The sequence below is a fragment of the Marmota monax genome, unplaced genomic scaffold (assembly GCF_021218885.2).
Source record: "Marmota monax isolate L192 unplaced genomic scaffold, Marmota_monax_Labrador192_F-V1.1 WCK01_AAM20220418_F8-fsc00149, whole genome shotgun sequence".
In the NCBI taxonomy this organism is placed as follows: Eukaryota; Metazoa; Chordata; class Mammalia; order Rodentia; family Sciuridae; genus Marmota; species Marmota monax.
Genome location: NW_026693170.1, coordinates 1,069,897 through 1,088,365, shown reverse-complemented (window position 1 = coordinate 1,088,365; position 18,469 = coordinate 1,069,897). Strand labels below are relative to the sequence as shown.

Below are 18,469 nucleotides of genomic sequence, written 5' to 3'. Positions count from 1 at the left end.
ATTTTGCACTGAGCAGACAAAATTATGTGGCCGGTCTTTCTTCTAACTGTCCAAGATCGGTTGTGTCCCAAATTCTGGACGTTGGGTGGAAGATGAAACGATTTGATGGGAACAGAGAATCTAAGCGTCTTTGTCTCCTAGGAGCAGTGAGGCTGTAAGCTCCACCAGTCTGCGATTCCAGGGCCTTTGTTCTACGTTCTAAGAGGCTTTGTTCTCAGCCTTCTAAGATGCTCTGTTCTCAGCGTTCTCTGGTCCTGAGTCTGAGCCTGCCACCGGTTTCCAAGGCTCCGTGCGCCTCCCCGCGCTCCGCCTGCGGGGCTAGCGCCCCCTCAGGTGGCCAGCCTGTGTCACTGCGCTCAGTGTGTCGTGTACCTCCCCACAGTTCTCCCGAGCTAGCTCCGACATTCATACCCATTTCCCGGACAGATCTTGTGCCCTTTTTGTTTGTTTTTGTCCTGGGGATTGAGCCCAGGGGCGCCCACCACTTGCTACATCCCCAGCCCTCTTTTGATTTTTTATTTTGAGACAGGGTCTGGCTAAGTTGCTTAAGGCCTCGCTAAGTGCCGAGGCGGCTTGGAACTCATGATCCTCCTGCTTCAGCCTCCGGAGTCGCTGGGATCACAGGCGTGCGCCATCGCGCCGGGCTGGGGACAGATCTTGACTCTTATTAAAAGTCAAGGCCCAGATCATGTGAGACCTTCATCTCATTATTGTTATTTTGGTACTGGGGATTGAACCTAGGGGCACTCTGCCACTGAACTACATCCTCAGGTTGGTCTCAAACTGATGATCTTCCTGCCTCAGCCACCTGAGGTGCTACGATAGAGGAGTGCCACACCACCACCTACAGAACTTCCGCTTCCATTTCATCACTTTGGTGTGCACTACATAAACTTATGGTCCTGGCATGGAGATAGCAGTGTTAGAGTGGAGAGCAAAGACGTTGAAGGCGGGCTGCCTGGGGATAGTCTACAACTTTCTAGCTGTGTGGTTTGGGGGAGCAACTTAACCTCTCTGTGCCTCATTTTCATCGGTACCTCATAGAATTGTCCCGAAGATCAAATTAATTATTTGTCAAGTACTTGGAGCATTATCTTCCATGCATTAAGAACCACAGAAGGGGCTGGGGTTGTGGCTCAGTGGTAGAGCACTCGCCTAGCATCTGTGAGGCACTGGGTTTGAGCCTCAGCACCATATAAAAAATAAATACAAAATAAAAAGGTATTTTTAAAAGGAACAACAGAAGGGTTTGATATTTAAGTTTTTTGAAAAAAAAAAAATCTGTGAGTCCCAAAGAGAAAAAGAGCTGGACTTTAGTAGACAAAAACTGTATTCAGTCCTCTTGTTCAAGGCAGACCTACACCATCTAATTTTGAAACAGCTGGGAGACAATCAAGGATTGATGATAGGGGTCTGGCGAGCTTGAAACAGATTTTCTGAGTAGTCAGTGTCTGGGTGAAGTCAGAATTGTCTTTCATCCCTGCTGTTCTGCAAGACAGGTTGAGCCGTCTGCTGATGGAAGGTTGGGTCTGGAGGTGATTTAAAGGCATTTGAAGATGGATATTCCAAGGATGGTGACTAGGGGTAAAGCCAGTATTTGAGGCTAGGGGCAGCAAGATGAGAGGACTCCATCAGGAGGTGAAGAGAGCCTGCTGCTGGGGTGTCAGAAGAGCTGTAGCAACATTGGAGATTTCCTTTTTTTGGTACTGGGGATTGAACTCAGGGGCACTCAACCACTGAGCCACATCCCCAGCCCTATTTCATATTTTATTTAGAGACAGGGTCTCACTGAGTTGCTTAGCGTTCTGCTTTTGCTGAGGCTATCTTTAAACTCGAGATCCTCCTGCCTCAGCCTCCCAAACTACTGGGATTATAGGCATGGGCCACCGAGACTGGTGGAGATTTCCCTTTTGACCTCTCTCTGTTCTTACTGATGATGATGATGGAGAAGAATAAGAAATCCTGGGAAGGAGCACAAAGCAGTTGATTCCAATGGCACCTCCACCCCGGAAGCCACATGTCCAAGGCTAGACAGTTGTGAAGGACCAGCTCACATGTCCCCTGAGTTCCCTGGCCTCAGTGAGGCTGACAGGATGTCAGTGGGTCAACACAGATCCATCCGTCTGTCTGTTGTGCTGGAGCTTGAACCCAGAGCCTCACTGGGCCAGGCAAGGGCTCTACCACTGAGCTACCCAACCAGCTTATAATATACTTTTTCTTGCAGTACGGGGGATTGAGCTGAAGACCTCGGGCATGTCAGGCAGGTGCTCTATGACTTTGCTGCATCCCCAGCTCGGCAGATTTCCCGCTTAGTCAAGACAGAAGTTTCCTGGATACAAAAAAATTGCCCAAATGTGATCAAAGGCCATACTTAAACCTCCTTGATCTAAGGTGTCTGCAAACAAGGTAAAACATCCGACTTCCAACTGGGCTTTGCAGTGTCAGGGGCCTTGAATTGTGACAGTTTGAGCCAGGCAAGATGATACCTGCCTGTAATCCAGCTACTCAGGAGGCTGAAACAGGAGGATGGCCATCTGGGCAATTTAGTGAGACCCTATCTCCAGATAAATAAAAAGGGCTGCGGCTGTAGTGGCAGAATATTTGCCTAGCACGTGTGAGGCCCTGGGTTCATCCCCAGTACCACAAAAAGAAAAAAAAAAGTTATGAGATTTTGAGTTCTTCTAGCAGAATATCAAATGAGACCGGAGTAGAGGGAATCAGGGCACGATGGGGAACTGCGAGAGGAAGCAAGTCCAGTATCTCTACCAATCAAGGAATTGGGCTGGGGATGTGGCTCAAGCGGTAGCGCGCTCGCCTGGTATGCCTGCGGCCCGGGTTCGATCCTCAGCACCACATACAAACAAGATGTTGTGTCCGCCCAAAACTGAAAAATAAATATTAAAATTCTCTCTCCCTCTCTCTCTCTTTTAAAAAAAAAAATCAAGGAATTGCCTTATGTGATTGGTCAAAATCAAAATGGAGTCACTTGCGTCAAGCCCTAACAAAGATAATAATAATAAACCCCAAAGATCACAGATCAGGCATGCACATGCTGATAATAAGAATTATCACAGAAGCCTCTGCCCAAATCAAATCACAAGTGTGCACAAAGGCCACCACAAGTTCACACATGCACGCACACACACTTCTGCAAGGCCCCTACCCAGTGAGTGCCTGTATAAACTTCGACCCACCTATCCTTGCTATTGATCCTTGTAACCAAGAATTTCTGTTTCAGCCGGGTGTGGTGGCCCACGTCTGTAATCCCAGCAGCTCAGAGGCAGTTCAAGGCTACCCTCAGCAATTTAAGGAGGCCCTGAGCAACTTAGCAAGACCCTGTCTCTCAATAATATTCAAAAAAGGGCTGGGGATGTGGCTCAGTGGTTAAGTGCCCCTGAGTTCAATCCTTGGTACCAAGGCGGCGGGGGGGTGGGGTGGGGGTGGGGGTGGGGGTGATCACTGTTTCAAATATCTGATGTGATCCTCATTTTATCTTTCAAAACCTCCCCTCGCCTCCACCTCCTTGAATCCATTCATGGCTTGTCATGACACATGTGTGCCCATAACAGTGCTGTACTGTTCCCAAATTAATAGCAGATTCTTTAAGGAGTCACTCTCTGCTATTTCAAAGGTCACCATCTGTTGTTTTCTGGGGTCTTTTTTGCTGATACATGGCTTCATCTTCAACACTACTACTCCTTGAGACAGAAGCAAAGTTCCTAAAAGTTCAACAACCTCAGTAGCATTTTTAACTAATGTTCCTACAGCCACCATGAGTCCTTTCTGTATCCAAAGCATTACCAAAACCATGGAGTACCCAAAGCCCACCTGCTGTCACTCTAAGTATTGGCTCTCTCATCTCAGGTTAGTATGAGCACTGTAAGTATGCTGGGTTTTGTGAGGGCTTTATTTTTATTTTTAATTATTATTTGTGCAGTACTGGACATTGAACCCAGGGATAGTTTACCACTGAGTTACACCCTGCAAGCCCCACCCCACTCTTTTGAGACAAAACCTAGTTAAATCTCTGAGACTGGCCTCAAACTTTCATCCTCCTGCCTCAGCCTCCCTAGTTTCTTGGATTACAGGCATGTGCCACTATGCCTTATTTTTAATTTTTTAATTTATTTGTTACTGTATATACATAGCACAAGCTAGACCACTGAGCTCTATCTCCAGCCCTGTCTTATTTATAATTAACAAGTAATAATTGTGTATATTTATGGGTAAATGTGATGTTCTGATCTATGGATATGTTATAGAAAGACTAAACCAGATTAATTAATGTTAACACATTCACCAACTCATTGATTTTTTTTTTTTTTTGTACCAGAGATTGAACCCAGGGGTGCTTAACCATTGAGCTACATCCCCAGCCCTTTTTATATATTTTTTTTGTGTGTGTTTGTTGTTGGGGTTTTTAATTTCTATTTTTATTCTAATTTGTTATGACAGCAGAATGCATTATAATTCACATTATACATATAGAGCACAATTTTTCATATGTCTGGTTGCCTTTTCATATTTGAGACGGGGTTTCACTAAGTTACTTAGAGCCTCACTAAATTGCTGAGACTGGCTTTAAACTTGTGATATTCCTGCCTGCACCCCCCGAGTTGCTGGGATTACAAGGGTGCACCACTGCACCCGGCTTCAATAATGATTTTTGTGTGTGTGTGTGTAGCTAATTAAAAAAAAAAGACTAATAAAAAATTAGTCTTATAGCGACTTTGAAATATCCAAGACTGTTATTCACTGTGGGGCTTGCTCACAAGAAACTCATTAGAACTGAAAACTCATCCTCCAGTTACCCAGAGCTTCGAACCCTTCATCAACATCTCCGCTTTGCCTGTCCCTCCCTCCCCTGTGTGTGCCCTTTGGTCTCACAGGTCAGGAAAGGCTCAACTCTGGCCAGTCAACCCCTTGGACGTTTCCTTCTGGATCGTTCGGGTAAGAGTCATCCACTTGTCAAGCGGGGGCTCTGCAAGGTCAAGGCAAGGCAGAGTAAGAATGGGGTAATGGAACCCGCTCCTGAGCCGTGTCTCTCAGGTGGGAGGGGAGCAGGGTGTCTGGGCTGGGTTTGGGCCATTGGGAGTCATGATGTGCAGGAGAAGGTTGCGGGTACGATTTGACAGAGGTTGGTTAGCCTGAGAGCTGGAGACCCGGATGTTTGCAGGGAGCAGCAGGTGACCTGCCAGAGCACATAAAGATGTAGGAGAATGACCGAAGCCATCAGAGTGGCAGCTGGGACCCGCAAAGGGAGCAGCGGGAGCCCTCAAGGTGAGGCCACAGAATTCGGCATCTCCACTGTGCTTTAGAGCAAGACCCTGTGGACGTGATCTCATGTACAGTCACAGGAAAGCAGAGTCAGGGAACCCTGGTGTCCCCAAGGTGGGGGGAAGGGAGAAAGGGCCCACATTCACTTCTCAAGGCTATTTCAAAGAATCACAAACGGCCGGGAGCAGTGGCACATTCCTGTAGTCCCAGCTGCTCAGGAAGCTGAGGCAGGAGGATGGCAAGTTTGAGGCCAGCCTTAGCAAGTTCACCGCACCCGGTCTCAACATTTTTCTTTTTCTTTTTTTTTTTTTTTAGTGAAAAAGGGGAATAGAGCTCATGGTCAAGGTCTCCTGGGTTCAATCCACAAATGAAGTGGCTTAAAACTGTTCCAGATGCTAGAAGTCGCAAGGCCTTGTCCCTCTACGACCAACTGGGGAGTCCTTCCTTGCCTCTCCCTACTTTCTGCAGCCTTCCTCCAGTTTCTGCCTGAAACATCCTTGGCCACTTTTTTTTTTTCCTTTTCTTCTTGTACCAAGGGTTGAACCCAAGGCACTTAACCATTGAGGCACGTACCCAGGACTTTTTTTTTTTTAGAGAGAGGGCCTTGCTAAATTGCTGTGGATGGCCTTAAACTTTTGATCCTCCTGACTCAGACTCCCAAGTAGCTGGGATTCCAGGCGAGCCCCACTGCTCCAGGCTCATGGCCACCTTCTTATAAGCACACCAGCCGTGGTGGATTAGAGACCCTACTCCAGAATGACCTAATTTTAACTAAGCAATCAGCAACAACTCTATTTCCAAATAAGGCGACATTCAGAGGTCCTGGAAGAGAGGACTTCAGCATACCCCCCATTAATTGGGGGTGCAAAATTTAACCCATGACAGGCTCAGAATTTATCTGAATTGCCTTTTAGTCTTGGATAAAAGAAAATGGAGTAAATGCTTTCTATAAGGTTTTACCATCCTGGGCAAGTTCATGTCCCAAATAGTGTTCTCATGAGTTGTGTCATTGGAATCAGCCTTTAGACCCCTTGTGTCCTTTATAAGCCAGGACTTGGGGCAGGTACCAGGTGTCAGTGAGGGAGCTGTTGAAATAGATTGAGCACAATTCACCATTGGATGGGAGTGGAATTGCAAGGGAAAACAAAATCTCTCAAATTATCATTCAGGGTAAAAGTAGATGTTCCAAGGAGACACTGAGGCATTGCTCTCCACGTTTATTGGTGACTTTCTGGGGGAAGCAAAAAAGGTTGAGAACCACCGTGAAGCAAGGGTGTGTGAAAGAAAACTGGAGTGGGTGTGTTGGGAGGTAGAACAGGGTGGCCTTTGGATTGCTGACCGGGAGGAACCTATGTTTGACAATTTCTTTTACAGCCCAGAGGTCTCCGACCAGCCAGTACCCTTTACCTTTGAAATTCATGATGGACAGGATGTGGCAGGGGCAGGGGTGGACATTATGAGGCTCTGAATGATGGGCTGGAGGTCCCAGTGGGCCTCTGGGTGAGTATGAAGGCGGTTTCAGGAGGGACATAAAAGGATCTATTTCACCATTGTGTGGGTGCATGCCTGGAATCCCAATGACTCGGGAGGCTGAGGCAGGAGGATTGCAACTTTGAGGGCAGTACTCAGCAATTTAGCAAGGCTTGAGCAACTTAGCAAGACCTAGTCTCAAAAAATAAAAAGGGGCTGAGTGCAGTGGTGCATGTTTGTCATCCCAGTGTCTAGGAAGGCTGAGGCAGGAGGATCACAAGTTCAAAGCCAGCCTCAGCAACTTAGCAAGACCCTGTTTCTAAGTTAAATACATTAAAAAGCAGGGACTGGGGATGCAGCTCAGTGGTAAAGCCTCCCTGGGTTCAACCCTCAGTACAAAAACAAACAAACCAAAGAAACTACTTCCCCCTTTAGCAGTTTGGACTCCCTGATGCACCCATGATTGCTGGGTTGGCAGCCCCAAGAGAACCAGGAGTATTGGTCAGCAGACACTGAATATGTGGGTCTGAGGGAGGTTATGGGTCCTGAGTAACATTAGGATGGAAATGGTTAGGGGCAGAGGCTGGGTCTGAGAGACGCTCATGAACATGAAACGCTAGCTTTCCAGACTGAGAGAACATCCCTTCCTACAGTATTTATTGGTCTAGTCTAAAAAACTATGCTAGGTAATAAGGGGTCCAAGCCCGAGAGTGGCTTAGATGAGCATGAACCACGTGACACACGTGGCCTTGTCATGGATGATTGTTGTATAGGTGTGGGGGTGACAGCCCTGTCTGCTAAAACCTTGGCAATGGGATGGTGACCACATCCTCCTGTGACTTGAGGGGCATTTGTGAACACACAGGACAACATCTGCTTGGAAACGTCATTTGGGAGACTGAATCTTCAACTTGAATCAATTTTTGCATTTTTAACCTGCACAGTCTCAGGTTTAATGTCCCTTTTCTTTGTAGTACCTACAAGTGTCCCTATCAAGAATACCTTCTGTGGTGACTGACGGCCCTGATGCAATGGGTTTGTTTGTTTTTTGGCAGAGGGGGGGATACCAGGGATTGAATCCAGGGGCACTTTACCACTGAGCCACATCCCCAGCCTTTTTAAAATTTTTTTTTAGTTGTAAATAGATATGTTTATTTTTATGTGGTGCTGAGGATCAAACCCGGTGCCTCACACGTGCAAGGCAAGTGCTCTGCCACTGAGCCCCAGCCCCAGCCCCCCTAGCCTTTTTGTATATTTTATTTTGAGACAGGGTCTTGCTGAATAATTGGGGTCTCCCTAAATTGCTGTGTGTGTGTGTGTGTGTGTATAGTTGGACACAATACTTTTATTTATTTATTTATTTTGAATGCTGAGGACTGAACCCAGTGCTTCACACGTGCTAGGCGAGTGCTCCACTGCTGAGTCACAACCCCAGCCCCTATTTATTTATTTATTTTTTTATATTTAATTATTTATTTATTTGGCGGACACAACATCTTTGTTTGTATGTGGTGCTGAGGATCGAACCCGGGCCGCACGCATACCAGGCGAGCGCTCTACCGCTTGAGCCACATCCCCAGCCCCCCTATTTATTTATTTTAATGTGGTGCTGAGGATAGAACCCAGTGCTTCCCATGTGCTGGGCTAGTGCTCTACCACTGAGCCACAACCTCAGCCCCCTGAGGTTGGTTTTGAGATCCTCCTGCCTCAGCCTCCTGAGCGCTGGGATTACAGGTGTGCGCCACCACACCAGGTGCAATGGACCTTTTATCTCTAATGGTTTAGGTCGTAGAACCCTAAGTTTGTGCGGTGTGGATTTGACTGACCTGCCACAGCATCCTCATGACATTGGACATTCTGGAGTTCTGTAATTGAGGCATTTTCACAGTTAACACGTTTTTCTCTCTAACTCCTGGTCTCAGCATGTTAACAAAACTGGTGGCCAAGGTCGGAGTGGGATTGCCAGGTGGCAATGGTTTTCCATCTGCTTTCTGGCCAGGGTCTGTCACTGGAGATGGAGTCATCTCTGTGTGATCTGTCCTTCAGAGGACAGGCACTTGGCATGGATCCAAGAGATTTTCCCCATAGTATTTGCTCTCGGAGGTGTGTCCGCCCCTTGGGAAATCCTCATTTACTGAGGCTCACTTTTTCAAATTAAAGAGCTGCAGCTCTGGAGCCAACCAGCAGGTGGACAAGTTGTTCTAAGTTGGTAAGTGCTGGAGAGCCCCAGGTCCCAGTCCTAGCTTCAACTGGCTGCTAACTTTCCCCCTGTTCTACAGAGCTCAGGTAGTCTTTAATTAGGTTCTGTAAGCCTGAGCATGCCCAGGTTTTAAAGAGAACACATCCATATGCATGCTCAGATTATTCACTCTCAACTGTGAAGAGTAGAGAACCAAAAGTCAGGGAGGTAGCCGGCAGAAGTCAAAAGCAGAAGGCCAGGCACGGTGGCTCAAGCCTGTCATCCCAGCAGCTCAGGAGGTTGAGACAGGAGGATCACGAGTTCAAAGCCAGCCTTGGCAAAAGTGAGGCATTAAGCAACTCAGTGAGACCCTGTCTCTAAATAAAATACAAAGGGCTGGGGATGTGGCTCAAGCGGTGGCACGCTCGCCTGGCACGCGTGGGGCCCGGGTTCGATCCTCAGCACCACATACAAACAAAGATGCTGTGTCCGCTGAAAACTAAAAAAGCAAAATGAATATTAAAATTCTCTCTCTTTAAAAAAATAAATAAATAAATAAAATACAAAAAATGAGTGGGGATGTGGCCCAGTGGTCAAACGCCCTTGAGTTCAATCCCCAGTATCCCCCATCCCACCAAAACATAAGTTCCTTCTGGGACATTTGCTCTGCCCACAACCTCAGAACTAAGATCAAGCTTAAAAAGTCTGCTCAGACAACCTCCCTCCCTGCCCCTAGTCTGCTCCCCAGCCCAGCCCTGCTGGATCATCACAGCCCAAGCACAGGATAATGAACTTCATGAGGGCAGGGCCTGGGCTGTCTTGGTCACACTGAGTCCCCAGTATCACTCAGCACAGTGACCCACATGAGTGGATGAGTGAATGAGTACATGTGGAGTGTCAAGAAGTCAGTACATCAGTACAAAATACTGCCAGGCCCCGTGGTGCACACCCCTAATCCCAGCTACTCAGGAGGCTGAGGCAGGTGGATCACAAGTTTGAGGCCAGTCTGGGCCACTTACAAGACCAATCACATTGTTAATAATCATGACTGGTAGTGACACCAAATGAGAAATTGATTATGGCAAACTGTGAGATTGCAGATGGTCTGCTGCTACTGACGGTTTGTTTTATGACATTTCAACTCTTACCATGGTGCAGAAGTAGAAACCAGAATTCAAATTTTTGAATTTTGCTCTTTTCCCAGACTAATGATATGCAGAACAGACTTGGGCAACACCCCAGAAATCCCGAGGGGAACAACAGTGAACTGTGTTGCTATTGTGATGTTTGATAAGGTCGGTGGATTAAATGCACTTTTTACTTACGGTGGTTTTATCAGCTGTCGCCCTACCAAAGGGGAAGAGCTCTGTGCTTTTCTCAGGCTCCTCTACCCACCCCATGTCATGCTCCTTCCCCTTCATTTCCCCCCTCTGTATGCTCTACCCCAGCCGGTCCTCCTTCCAAAACTCCCCACCTCCCGGCCCCCTCCTGTTCCCCAAGTCCTCCTTCCAGAGACCAAGGCCATGGGGCCAGAGACCAGTCCATTTTAATAGTGGGGGAGGGAGAGGGGGGCCTTTGGGAATAACTCCCCACCCCAACCCCCTGCACATGTCCCATAGGTGTGGGCAGGAAGCCACTTCCCCTAGAACAGTTTGTTCCTGGAATGGTATGTAAGGCTGCTCCCGAGGGCGACAACCAGGCGGGGACACTCAGAGGACACTGATGCGCTCGGCCAGTCCCTGCATCTCGTGGTCCTGTGGCAAACGGGTGCCACCGAGCTCCGCGTCAGCAGGTAGCCCGGGGCCCGGCAGCAGGCGCTGGGCCACAAACTGCTCCCAGCGCGCGTCGTCGCTCTCGTGTGTGATGTACCGCTCGCCCATCTTCCCCTCCAGCTCTCGGAGGTCCAGCCACGTCTGGTACTCCTGGGCCCGGGAGAACTGGGCTTAGCTTGGGCCGCTCCCTGGGCAGCCAGTTTGAGCCAGAGCGGCGCCGGCGGGGTCTGCCCTGCCGGGGTGCCATCTGCACCCAGGGAGAGTGCCACCCCACCCTCCGCAACCTGCCCCGCCAACAGACATCCAGCCCACCCCCTCTCCCAGCCCAGCCAATGGGAGAGCTAGCTAGTTCCCCCTCCAGGGAAAACCTACCTACTTGGCCGGCCAATAAGATTTAGACACCCCCACCCCCACCCCAGCCCGGGGTGTCCACCCGCCCCGCGGCACCTGTAGCCAGGGGTGGCTGAGAGACTTGTCCACGCTGTAGCGCTTGCGCATCTTCACCTGCAGCAGGTTGTTGATGAGGTCGATGGCTGCGCAGAAGGACAGAGTTCAAGTCCTGCCCGCTGACCGGTGCCTCCCTCCCAACAGGACAGCAGCCCACCTGCCTAGCCCAGGCGGCTCAGGAGCCTTACCTGTTCCCATCACATACCTGCGGAGTTTCTGATTTTTCTCATTAAATCATGAAATTGTCTCTCCTTGTGTCTCTCCTAGTTCCTACACGGCTTCACCAATTCCCTACCTCAGTTCCCCGTTTCCACATCTCCTTCACAATTTTTGTCACACATAGGTACATACAGGCTCACTGCACTAGTCTCCATTTAATATTTTTCTTTAACTCAAGTTATTTATAACCAAAATCTGTTATGAGGACAAACCATATATGATGTGTATAGGACACATATTATATATATGTGATATATGCGTACATATATCTCATCGTGTCTAATGGCATTGCCATTCTCTTCGGAAAGAACAGAAAAGGGAGGAATGAAAGAATTTTCACTGCAGACCTTTTCCTATGTTTAAAAATGTGAACAGGGGGCAGGGTACAGTGGCATATGCCCCTAGTCCCCACTACCAGGGAGGCTGAGGTAGGAGGATCCTTTTTTGTTTTTCCCCCAGGAGGACCCTTTAGGAGTTCAAGACCAGCCTGGGAAACCTAGGAAGACCCAGTCTCGATTTATTTATTTATTTAATTTAAAAAGTGAACCGGGGCTGGGCTTGTGGCTCAGTGGTAGAGCACTTGCTTGACATATGTGAGGCACTGGCTTTGATTCTCAGCACCACCAAAAAAAAAAAAAAAAAAATCACTTTTTAAGGTTAAAAACATGTATTTCAAGTGGAAATCTCACATCTTGCTGGTTGGTAGAAATCCAAGCATCACTGGCCATATCCACAAAAGCAAAATGAAAACGCACCATGTTAACAAATATTCCGTAGTCACGGCTGCAGGCCGAGTGCAGGGGCTGAGGCCCGATCTTAGTGGAGAGGAGGACGGTTGAGAGTCGGGTGTTGGTTAGTCAGGTGTCCTCTGAGGAGCTCTCCTCAGTGAAAAGCCTAGAGGACAAGGCTTCACTCTGTGAGCAGTGTGACCTGTCGCCTCTTGTTGCAGACGATTGGTCTCAGATTCCAGGCTCCAGTGACTGCCTTGGGAGGGTCTGCCCCTTTCTAGGCCACCCCATTCCTTTGGCTTCTTCAGGTCCAGTCCCTCGCCAGTAGCCCAGACAGGCCAAGTCAAGTCTCACTTGGTCCCCAAGACTCCCAGTATCAATCTAAGCACTTTTGTGGAGTTTCATGGGTTTTGTTTGTTTGTTTGTTTGTACTGGGTATTGAACCCAGCGGTGCTTACCACTGAGCCACATCCCCAGTCCTCTTAGGTTTTATTGAGAGGTAGGATCTTGCTAAGTTGCTGAGGCTGACCTTGAACTCCCAATCCTCCTGCCTCAGCCTCCTGAGCTGTTAGGATTACTGTTGTGCACCATAAGGTCTGGCGGAGCTTCGTTTTCTAACCCACATTACCTAGTCTAAACCCGAGTCTCCAGCACTCTGGTTTCCATCTCCACCATCACAGTATGGCCCCTCCTGTGGTCCAGCCCCATCAGGAGGCTCAGCCCTCTACACCAGCAGCCTCAGGATCTCCACTCTTGAGATTGGGGGGGGGGGTTCTTGGCCACGCTCCCCCCACCCCTCCCTGCCAACCCACCACGCTCACCTCCAGCTGAGATGTGGCTCCAGGGGCTGGCTGGGTACATGAATGCAGCGTTCTGGATCTGATCATTGATGTCCTCATCCTCGTTGAAGGGGAACGTGCCACTGAGGCTGACATACATGATCACACCCACCGACCACATGTCCAGGGAGCGGTTGTAGCCCTGGTTGAGCAGCACCTCGGGCGCCAGGTAGGCAGGTGTGCCCACCACTGAGCGCCGGAAGGATTTCTCTCCAATGATACGGGCAAAGCCAAAGTCACACAGCTTCACCTGTGGAGCGGGACGGGGGAGGCTGTGAGGAGTGATGAAGCCACCAACCACCAGCCAAGGTATTTCAAAGAAAGTCAAACACAGGTTTGGACCCAGCTCACTAACCAAGGGACCCTGGGCAGGTGATTTTCCCTCTGTTTCCTCATCTCAAGGAGCATGCAGCCAGCACTCAATGAATGCTCCCTGAAGTCATACCTCACCCCCTAGCATGGGTCTCATCTCTTCTGTACCACGGAGATCTCAACTGTCCCCACCTCAGAGGGTGGACGAATGGAAGAACACACGCCATGCATGCGAGCACAGAATAGGCCTCGGGGATCTTAGGCCAGGGGCCCAACCGCTCTAGGCCTTGGTTTTTGTCCTCTGAGTTGGGGATGAGTGTAGCAGCCTCTTCTCAGGCTTTCTGAGGACTCAACAGGACCAGGTGTTTAAAGTGCTGCTCATGTGCTGGCCACAGTGACGCACGCCTGTAATCCTAGTGACTCGGGAGGCTGAAGCAAGAGGATCAAGTTCAGGGCCAGCCTCAGAACTTGGCAAGACCCGGTGTCAAAGTAAAAATATAAAGGGCTAGGGTGTGCTCCATGGTAGAGCAACCCTGGGTTCAGTCCCCAGCACCACACAAGCACACAAAAGCAAAATTCGATCTCTGGCCTGTTTTATGTTTCTCGTGGAAATCACTGCTCTAAATCCAAGCTTCTCAAGCTCAGCACTATGGACATTCAGGGCCAGATAATTCATCACTGTGAAGGAATGTCCTATGCACTGTAGGATGTTCAGCAGTGTCCCTAGATGCTAGTAGCAACCCTCCCCCTGCCACAGTTGTCACTACCAAAACTGTCTCCAACAACATTAAATGTCCCTGGGGAGGCAACCCCCCTCCAAATACTGACACAGATGGCCATCCCCTGGGCACAGGATCTTCAATACACAGACAACAAAGTACAAACTCCACAGGGATGTGGAAGGACCAGATAAGAACCCATAACTATAGGCCCTTACACACGGTAGGTACTTAATAAGTTATAGCTGTTATGGTCTCACCCTGCCCAAGCCAGCTCCTCTCAGAAGAGAGTTGTTACCTACTAACCAGAGACTTGTCAAAAACTATTTCCCTTCATAAAAATCATGAATTTTGCGGACCACATGACTACCCAGAATAAAGACTACATTTCCCAGGATCCTTTGCAGCCTGCTATGACCCTGTGATCAAGTCCTGGCCAATGGGACATGAGATGAAGTGATGCTACTTCCAAGTACCACCTTACTGAAAGAAAGGGCTGCATCCATTTCTTCTACCTTTCCTTTCCTCCTTTTTCCTAGCAAGAAGACATGAGAGGCCATCCTGGGCCAGGGAGGCCAGCACCAACAGAGAGGCTACAAGACAGCAGGAAGCCTGGCCCCCAACACCATGAACCTTCGCAGCCCCAGAAGGCTTGCGTCCGCCTTATCTGAGCCGTTGTCTTCTTGGGTTCCAAGATCCTGCAGCAGCAGCTACACCTATATCAGCCCCACCCACCAATGGACTGGACCTCCCCAGATCAGGGGAGGACATGACTGACCTGAGGAAAGGGGTCAGCTGATGCCAACAACACGTTTTCCGGTTTCAAGTCACAGTGGACAATATTCTTGAAGTGAAGGTGTCTCAATGCCACCAGGATCTGAGGAGACGGAGCAGTGAGAAAGCACCTGCCCCGGAGTCTGCCTGGGCAGCCGGCCTCCCAGCCCCAACCAAGCCTTGCTCTGTGCCCTGAAGACCCCTCCCCCAGGCCAGGGGTGGCGTCACCAACACCAAAGAACCTCAGAACCCCAGAGTCCTTTACACCTGAGAGCAAAAGTTGGGTCCAGAATTCTAGCAAGGTGAGCTTGGGGGGGGGGGGGACTAGGGGGAAACTGAGACCCTGTGACATGCGGTAAACGCCTACACAGCTCCAGCTACGACTAGAACAGGGGCTTCCAAGAAGGTTCTATTGTGGAAGTTTTCTTTATTTTAATCCTTTAAAAACCCATAATAGAAAGCAACACAAACTACAAACAACAGAATTGTGAGCTGGGTTACAGACCAAATGTAACTCTTGAGAGGCAGGAGACTTTGGAGCCGCCTGCCTGGTGGAAAACCTGGCAGTTTTTCTGGACTTACTGACCTGTGACTGTGGGCAAGTGACTTCACCTCGATGGGTCTCAGTTTCTCATCTGTAAAAAGGGGGTAATAATACTACCCACCCCAGAGGCTCCTGTGAAGTTTAAAGGAATGGATATCTGTCCAGTGCTTGAGAGAGAGCCTGGTATAGAAAAGCACTGTAGGAGAGCTACAGAAATCCCCCCTCGCACATTTAATTTTGGTACTGGGGACTGAACCCTGGGGCGCTGAGCAACATCCCCAGTCCTTTTTAAAATTATGAGCCAGGGCCTCACTAAGTGGCTGAGGCTAGCCTTGAGCTTGCAATCCTCTGGGATTACAGATATACACCACCATGCTTGGCTAGAAATCTCCTTATGCTTGAGGAAATGTTTTAAGATGTTCCATGAAAGCTGGTTATGGTGGCGCATGCCAAAATCCTAGCAAGTTGGGAGGTTGAGGCAGGAGGATCACAAGTTGGAAGCCAGCGTCAGCAACTCAGCAAGGTCCTCTCACAAAATAAAAAGGGCTGGGGACGTGGCTCAGTGGTTAAGTATACCTGGGTTCAATCCCTGGTACCAAAAAAAAAAAAAAAAAAGTGTGAATTGTTCATTTTGGGCATTTTCAACTTAATGTTTTCAACTTGCAGTTGACCATTTGCAACTGAAATCTTAGCTAAGGCCCCTGCTGCATCATTGCTGGTATTATTTGTTATTATCTTTACAATGGCCTGTTGGTAAATATTTATGTGTCTCTCAAAGCTGTCTCTGCTCCTTAAAGTGGTTTAAGAAGGCAAGATGAGCTGATTAAAACAAAACAAAACTGGTTGTAACCCTTTGCAGCCACCGAACTGTGGGCACTACGATTTTGTCTCGATTCTATGTAAACCAAACAAATACCAAATATACTGGAAGCCCAGAGTTATGTAAGCCTGACACTGTCACTAGGAGACTCTGTCCGAAGGCAATATTGAAAGCCACGGCTGTGGTCACAGACTCATTTCTCATCTGAGACTGAGATGGAAACATGGCTGTGTACTTGTCCTCTTCAGATTTCCTGGTGGTTCACCTGTCTCCCAGTGAACAAGGCGAACAGGACAGAATGGCAGCTGGAGAGACCCAGGTCTATCGTGGCCAGCCAGCTGCGCAGCTGTGTGACCTCGGGAGAAAACCTGGCACTGCCCTCAACCTCAGTTTCTTTATCTATGAAACAGGTTACAATGATACCTACCTCAGAAGGTGGTGTGAGGCCTAAATAAGTTCATGACATAAAGAACTTAGCACAGGCCTGAGGGGTGGAGCAGGCCAGAGCCCAGAGAGCAGAAATCTGTGGGAGGGAGAGAGAAAGAGGAAAAAGCAGGAAAAAAGACAGGAAGGAATGGAAGACCAGAAAAAGAAACTTCCTAGATTGCCAAAAGCATTCAGTTCCCTCTCCCCACCTCAAGTCTCCATGCACCTGCCTCACCGGGTCCGGGTCCCACCCACAAACCAGCCTGATAAACACAGGCCCCTGCAGGAGAGAGTGAGGGTGCTGGGGTGGATAAAGCAAGCACAGCACAGGGTGCTTTGCAACCAAGAGATGTCTCAGCAGGCCGGCTGGTGCACATTTGTAATTGCAGTGGCTTGGGAGGCTGAGGCAGGAGGATCAGAAGTTCAAAGCCAGCCTCAGCAACTTAGCGAGGCCCTAAGGGACTCGCAAGACCCTGTCTCTAAATAAAATACAAAAAATGGGTGGGGATGTGGCTCAGTGGTTAAGTGCCCCTGGGTTCAATCCCCAGTGCCCCCCTACAAAAAAAGATATCTCAGAATAATGTGGGTCCCAGCCAGATGGGAAGGCCCTTCTAGGAAGGATGTGAAACCCAGAAACCACAATAGGGAACATTTAACACTGAAAAGTTAAAACTCTCTATGACAAAAGCCACAAAGAAAATGAACAGGCAAGCAAATACTGTAATCAAAGAATCAAACAGGGTAAGTGACAAAGATCTAAGATCCCTCATATACAAAGAGCTCTTAAATTCAATAAGCAAAAGAACAATCCAACTGAAAAATGTGCAATAGGCATATTAAAAAACACCAGCCAATCAACTTGACAAAATGCTCAACCTTATCCATAACTTTAAAAATGCCAAATAAAGCCATACAATGTAGAAAAATGGCTGGGCGTGGTGGTGCATGCCTGTAATCCCCGCAGCTCAGGAGACTGAGGCCTCTGGGAGGACTGCAGGTTCGAAGCCAGCCTCAGTAATCTAGAGAGTCTGTAAGCAACTGAATGAGGCCCTGTCTCAAAAGAAAAAAAATAAAAATGACTAGGGATGTGGCTCAGTGGTTAGGTGCCCCTAGGTTCAATCCCTGGTACCCACCCCCCAAAAAACTAGAAAAACAATGTTTTTCTACCTATAATATAACATAACATTTACTTTTATTCAATATCAATAAGAAGTAAGAAAATAGTACTCTATTTGTGGGAGTAAAGATTGAAAAGCATTTTAGAGAATGAAACCCAGTTATTTTAGGTTTCAGAGAACATCTTTTTAAAAAAAACTTTCAGCACACATTTCTCAAGACTCAGAATTCTACTACTTGATGGGGCTGGTGTTGTGCTCAGCAGTAGAGCACTTGCCTAGCGTGTGCCAGGCCCTGGGTTAGATCCTCAGTACCACATACAAACAAAGATGTTGTGTCTGGTGAAAACTAAAAAAATAAATATTAAAATTCTCTCTCTAAATAAATAAATAAATAAAACAAAGGTGTTGTGTCCAACTTCAACTAAAAAATAAATATTAAAAAAGTCTGCTACTTGAAATGTATTCTATCAAAATTCTCCCACCAAGTCAGGTGGGCATGCACCTGTAATCCCAGTAACATGGGAGACTGAGGCAGGAGAATCACAAGTTCAAAGTCAACCTCAGCAACTTAGTGAGACCCTGTCTCAAAATAAAAAGTAAAAAGGGCTGAGGATGTGGCTTTGTGGTTAACCCCAACTGGGTTCAACCCCATTACCAAAAAGAAAAAGAAAGAAAATGAAAGAAATTCTCCCACCAGAGGACAATGATGTTTGTGATGGGTGTATAGGATGTACTTTATAAAGACACAAAAGTTAAAACAACCTACGTGGCCATCAGCTGGGAATTTGGTGATTTACATCAACTACTGTTTACTCAACTACTGTT

General features: G+C 48.1%; 1 protein-coding gene across 3 annotated transcripts in view; it reads right to left on the bottom strand.

Annotated features, from left to right (window-relative positions):
* Positions 1 to 10,454: 10,454 nt before the first annotated feature.
* The window catches only part of Prkd2 (protein kinase D2), a 28,367-nt gene continuing 20,352 nt past the window's right edge, over positions 10,455 to 18,469 (bottom strand). For all 3 annotated transcript variants that reach the window (XM_046455646.2, XM_046455647.2, XM_046455648.2), the window contains 4 exons: positions 14,741 to 14,839; positions 12,914 to 13,181; positions 11,146 to 11,231; positions 10,455 to 10,848 (listed from right to left, as the gene is read on the bottom strand). In XM_046455646.2, the coding sequence (XP_046311602.1) occupies positions 10,636 to 10,848; positions 11,146 to 11,231; positions 12,914 to 13,181; positions 14,741 to 14,839 (666 nt within the window). In that variant the 3' untranslated portion in view covers positions 10,455 to 10,635. The remainder of the gene's footprint in view (positions 10,849 to 11,145; positions 11,232 to 12,913; positions 13,182 to 14,740; positions 14,840 to 18,469) is intronic.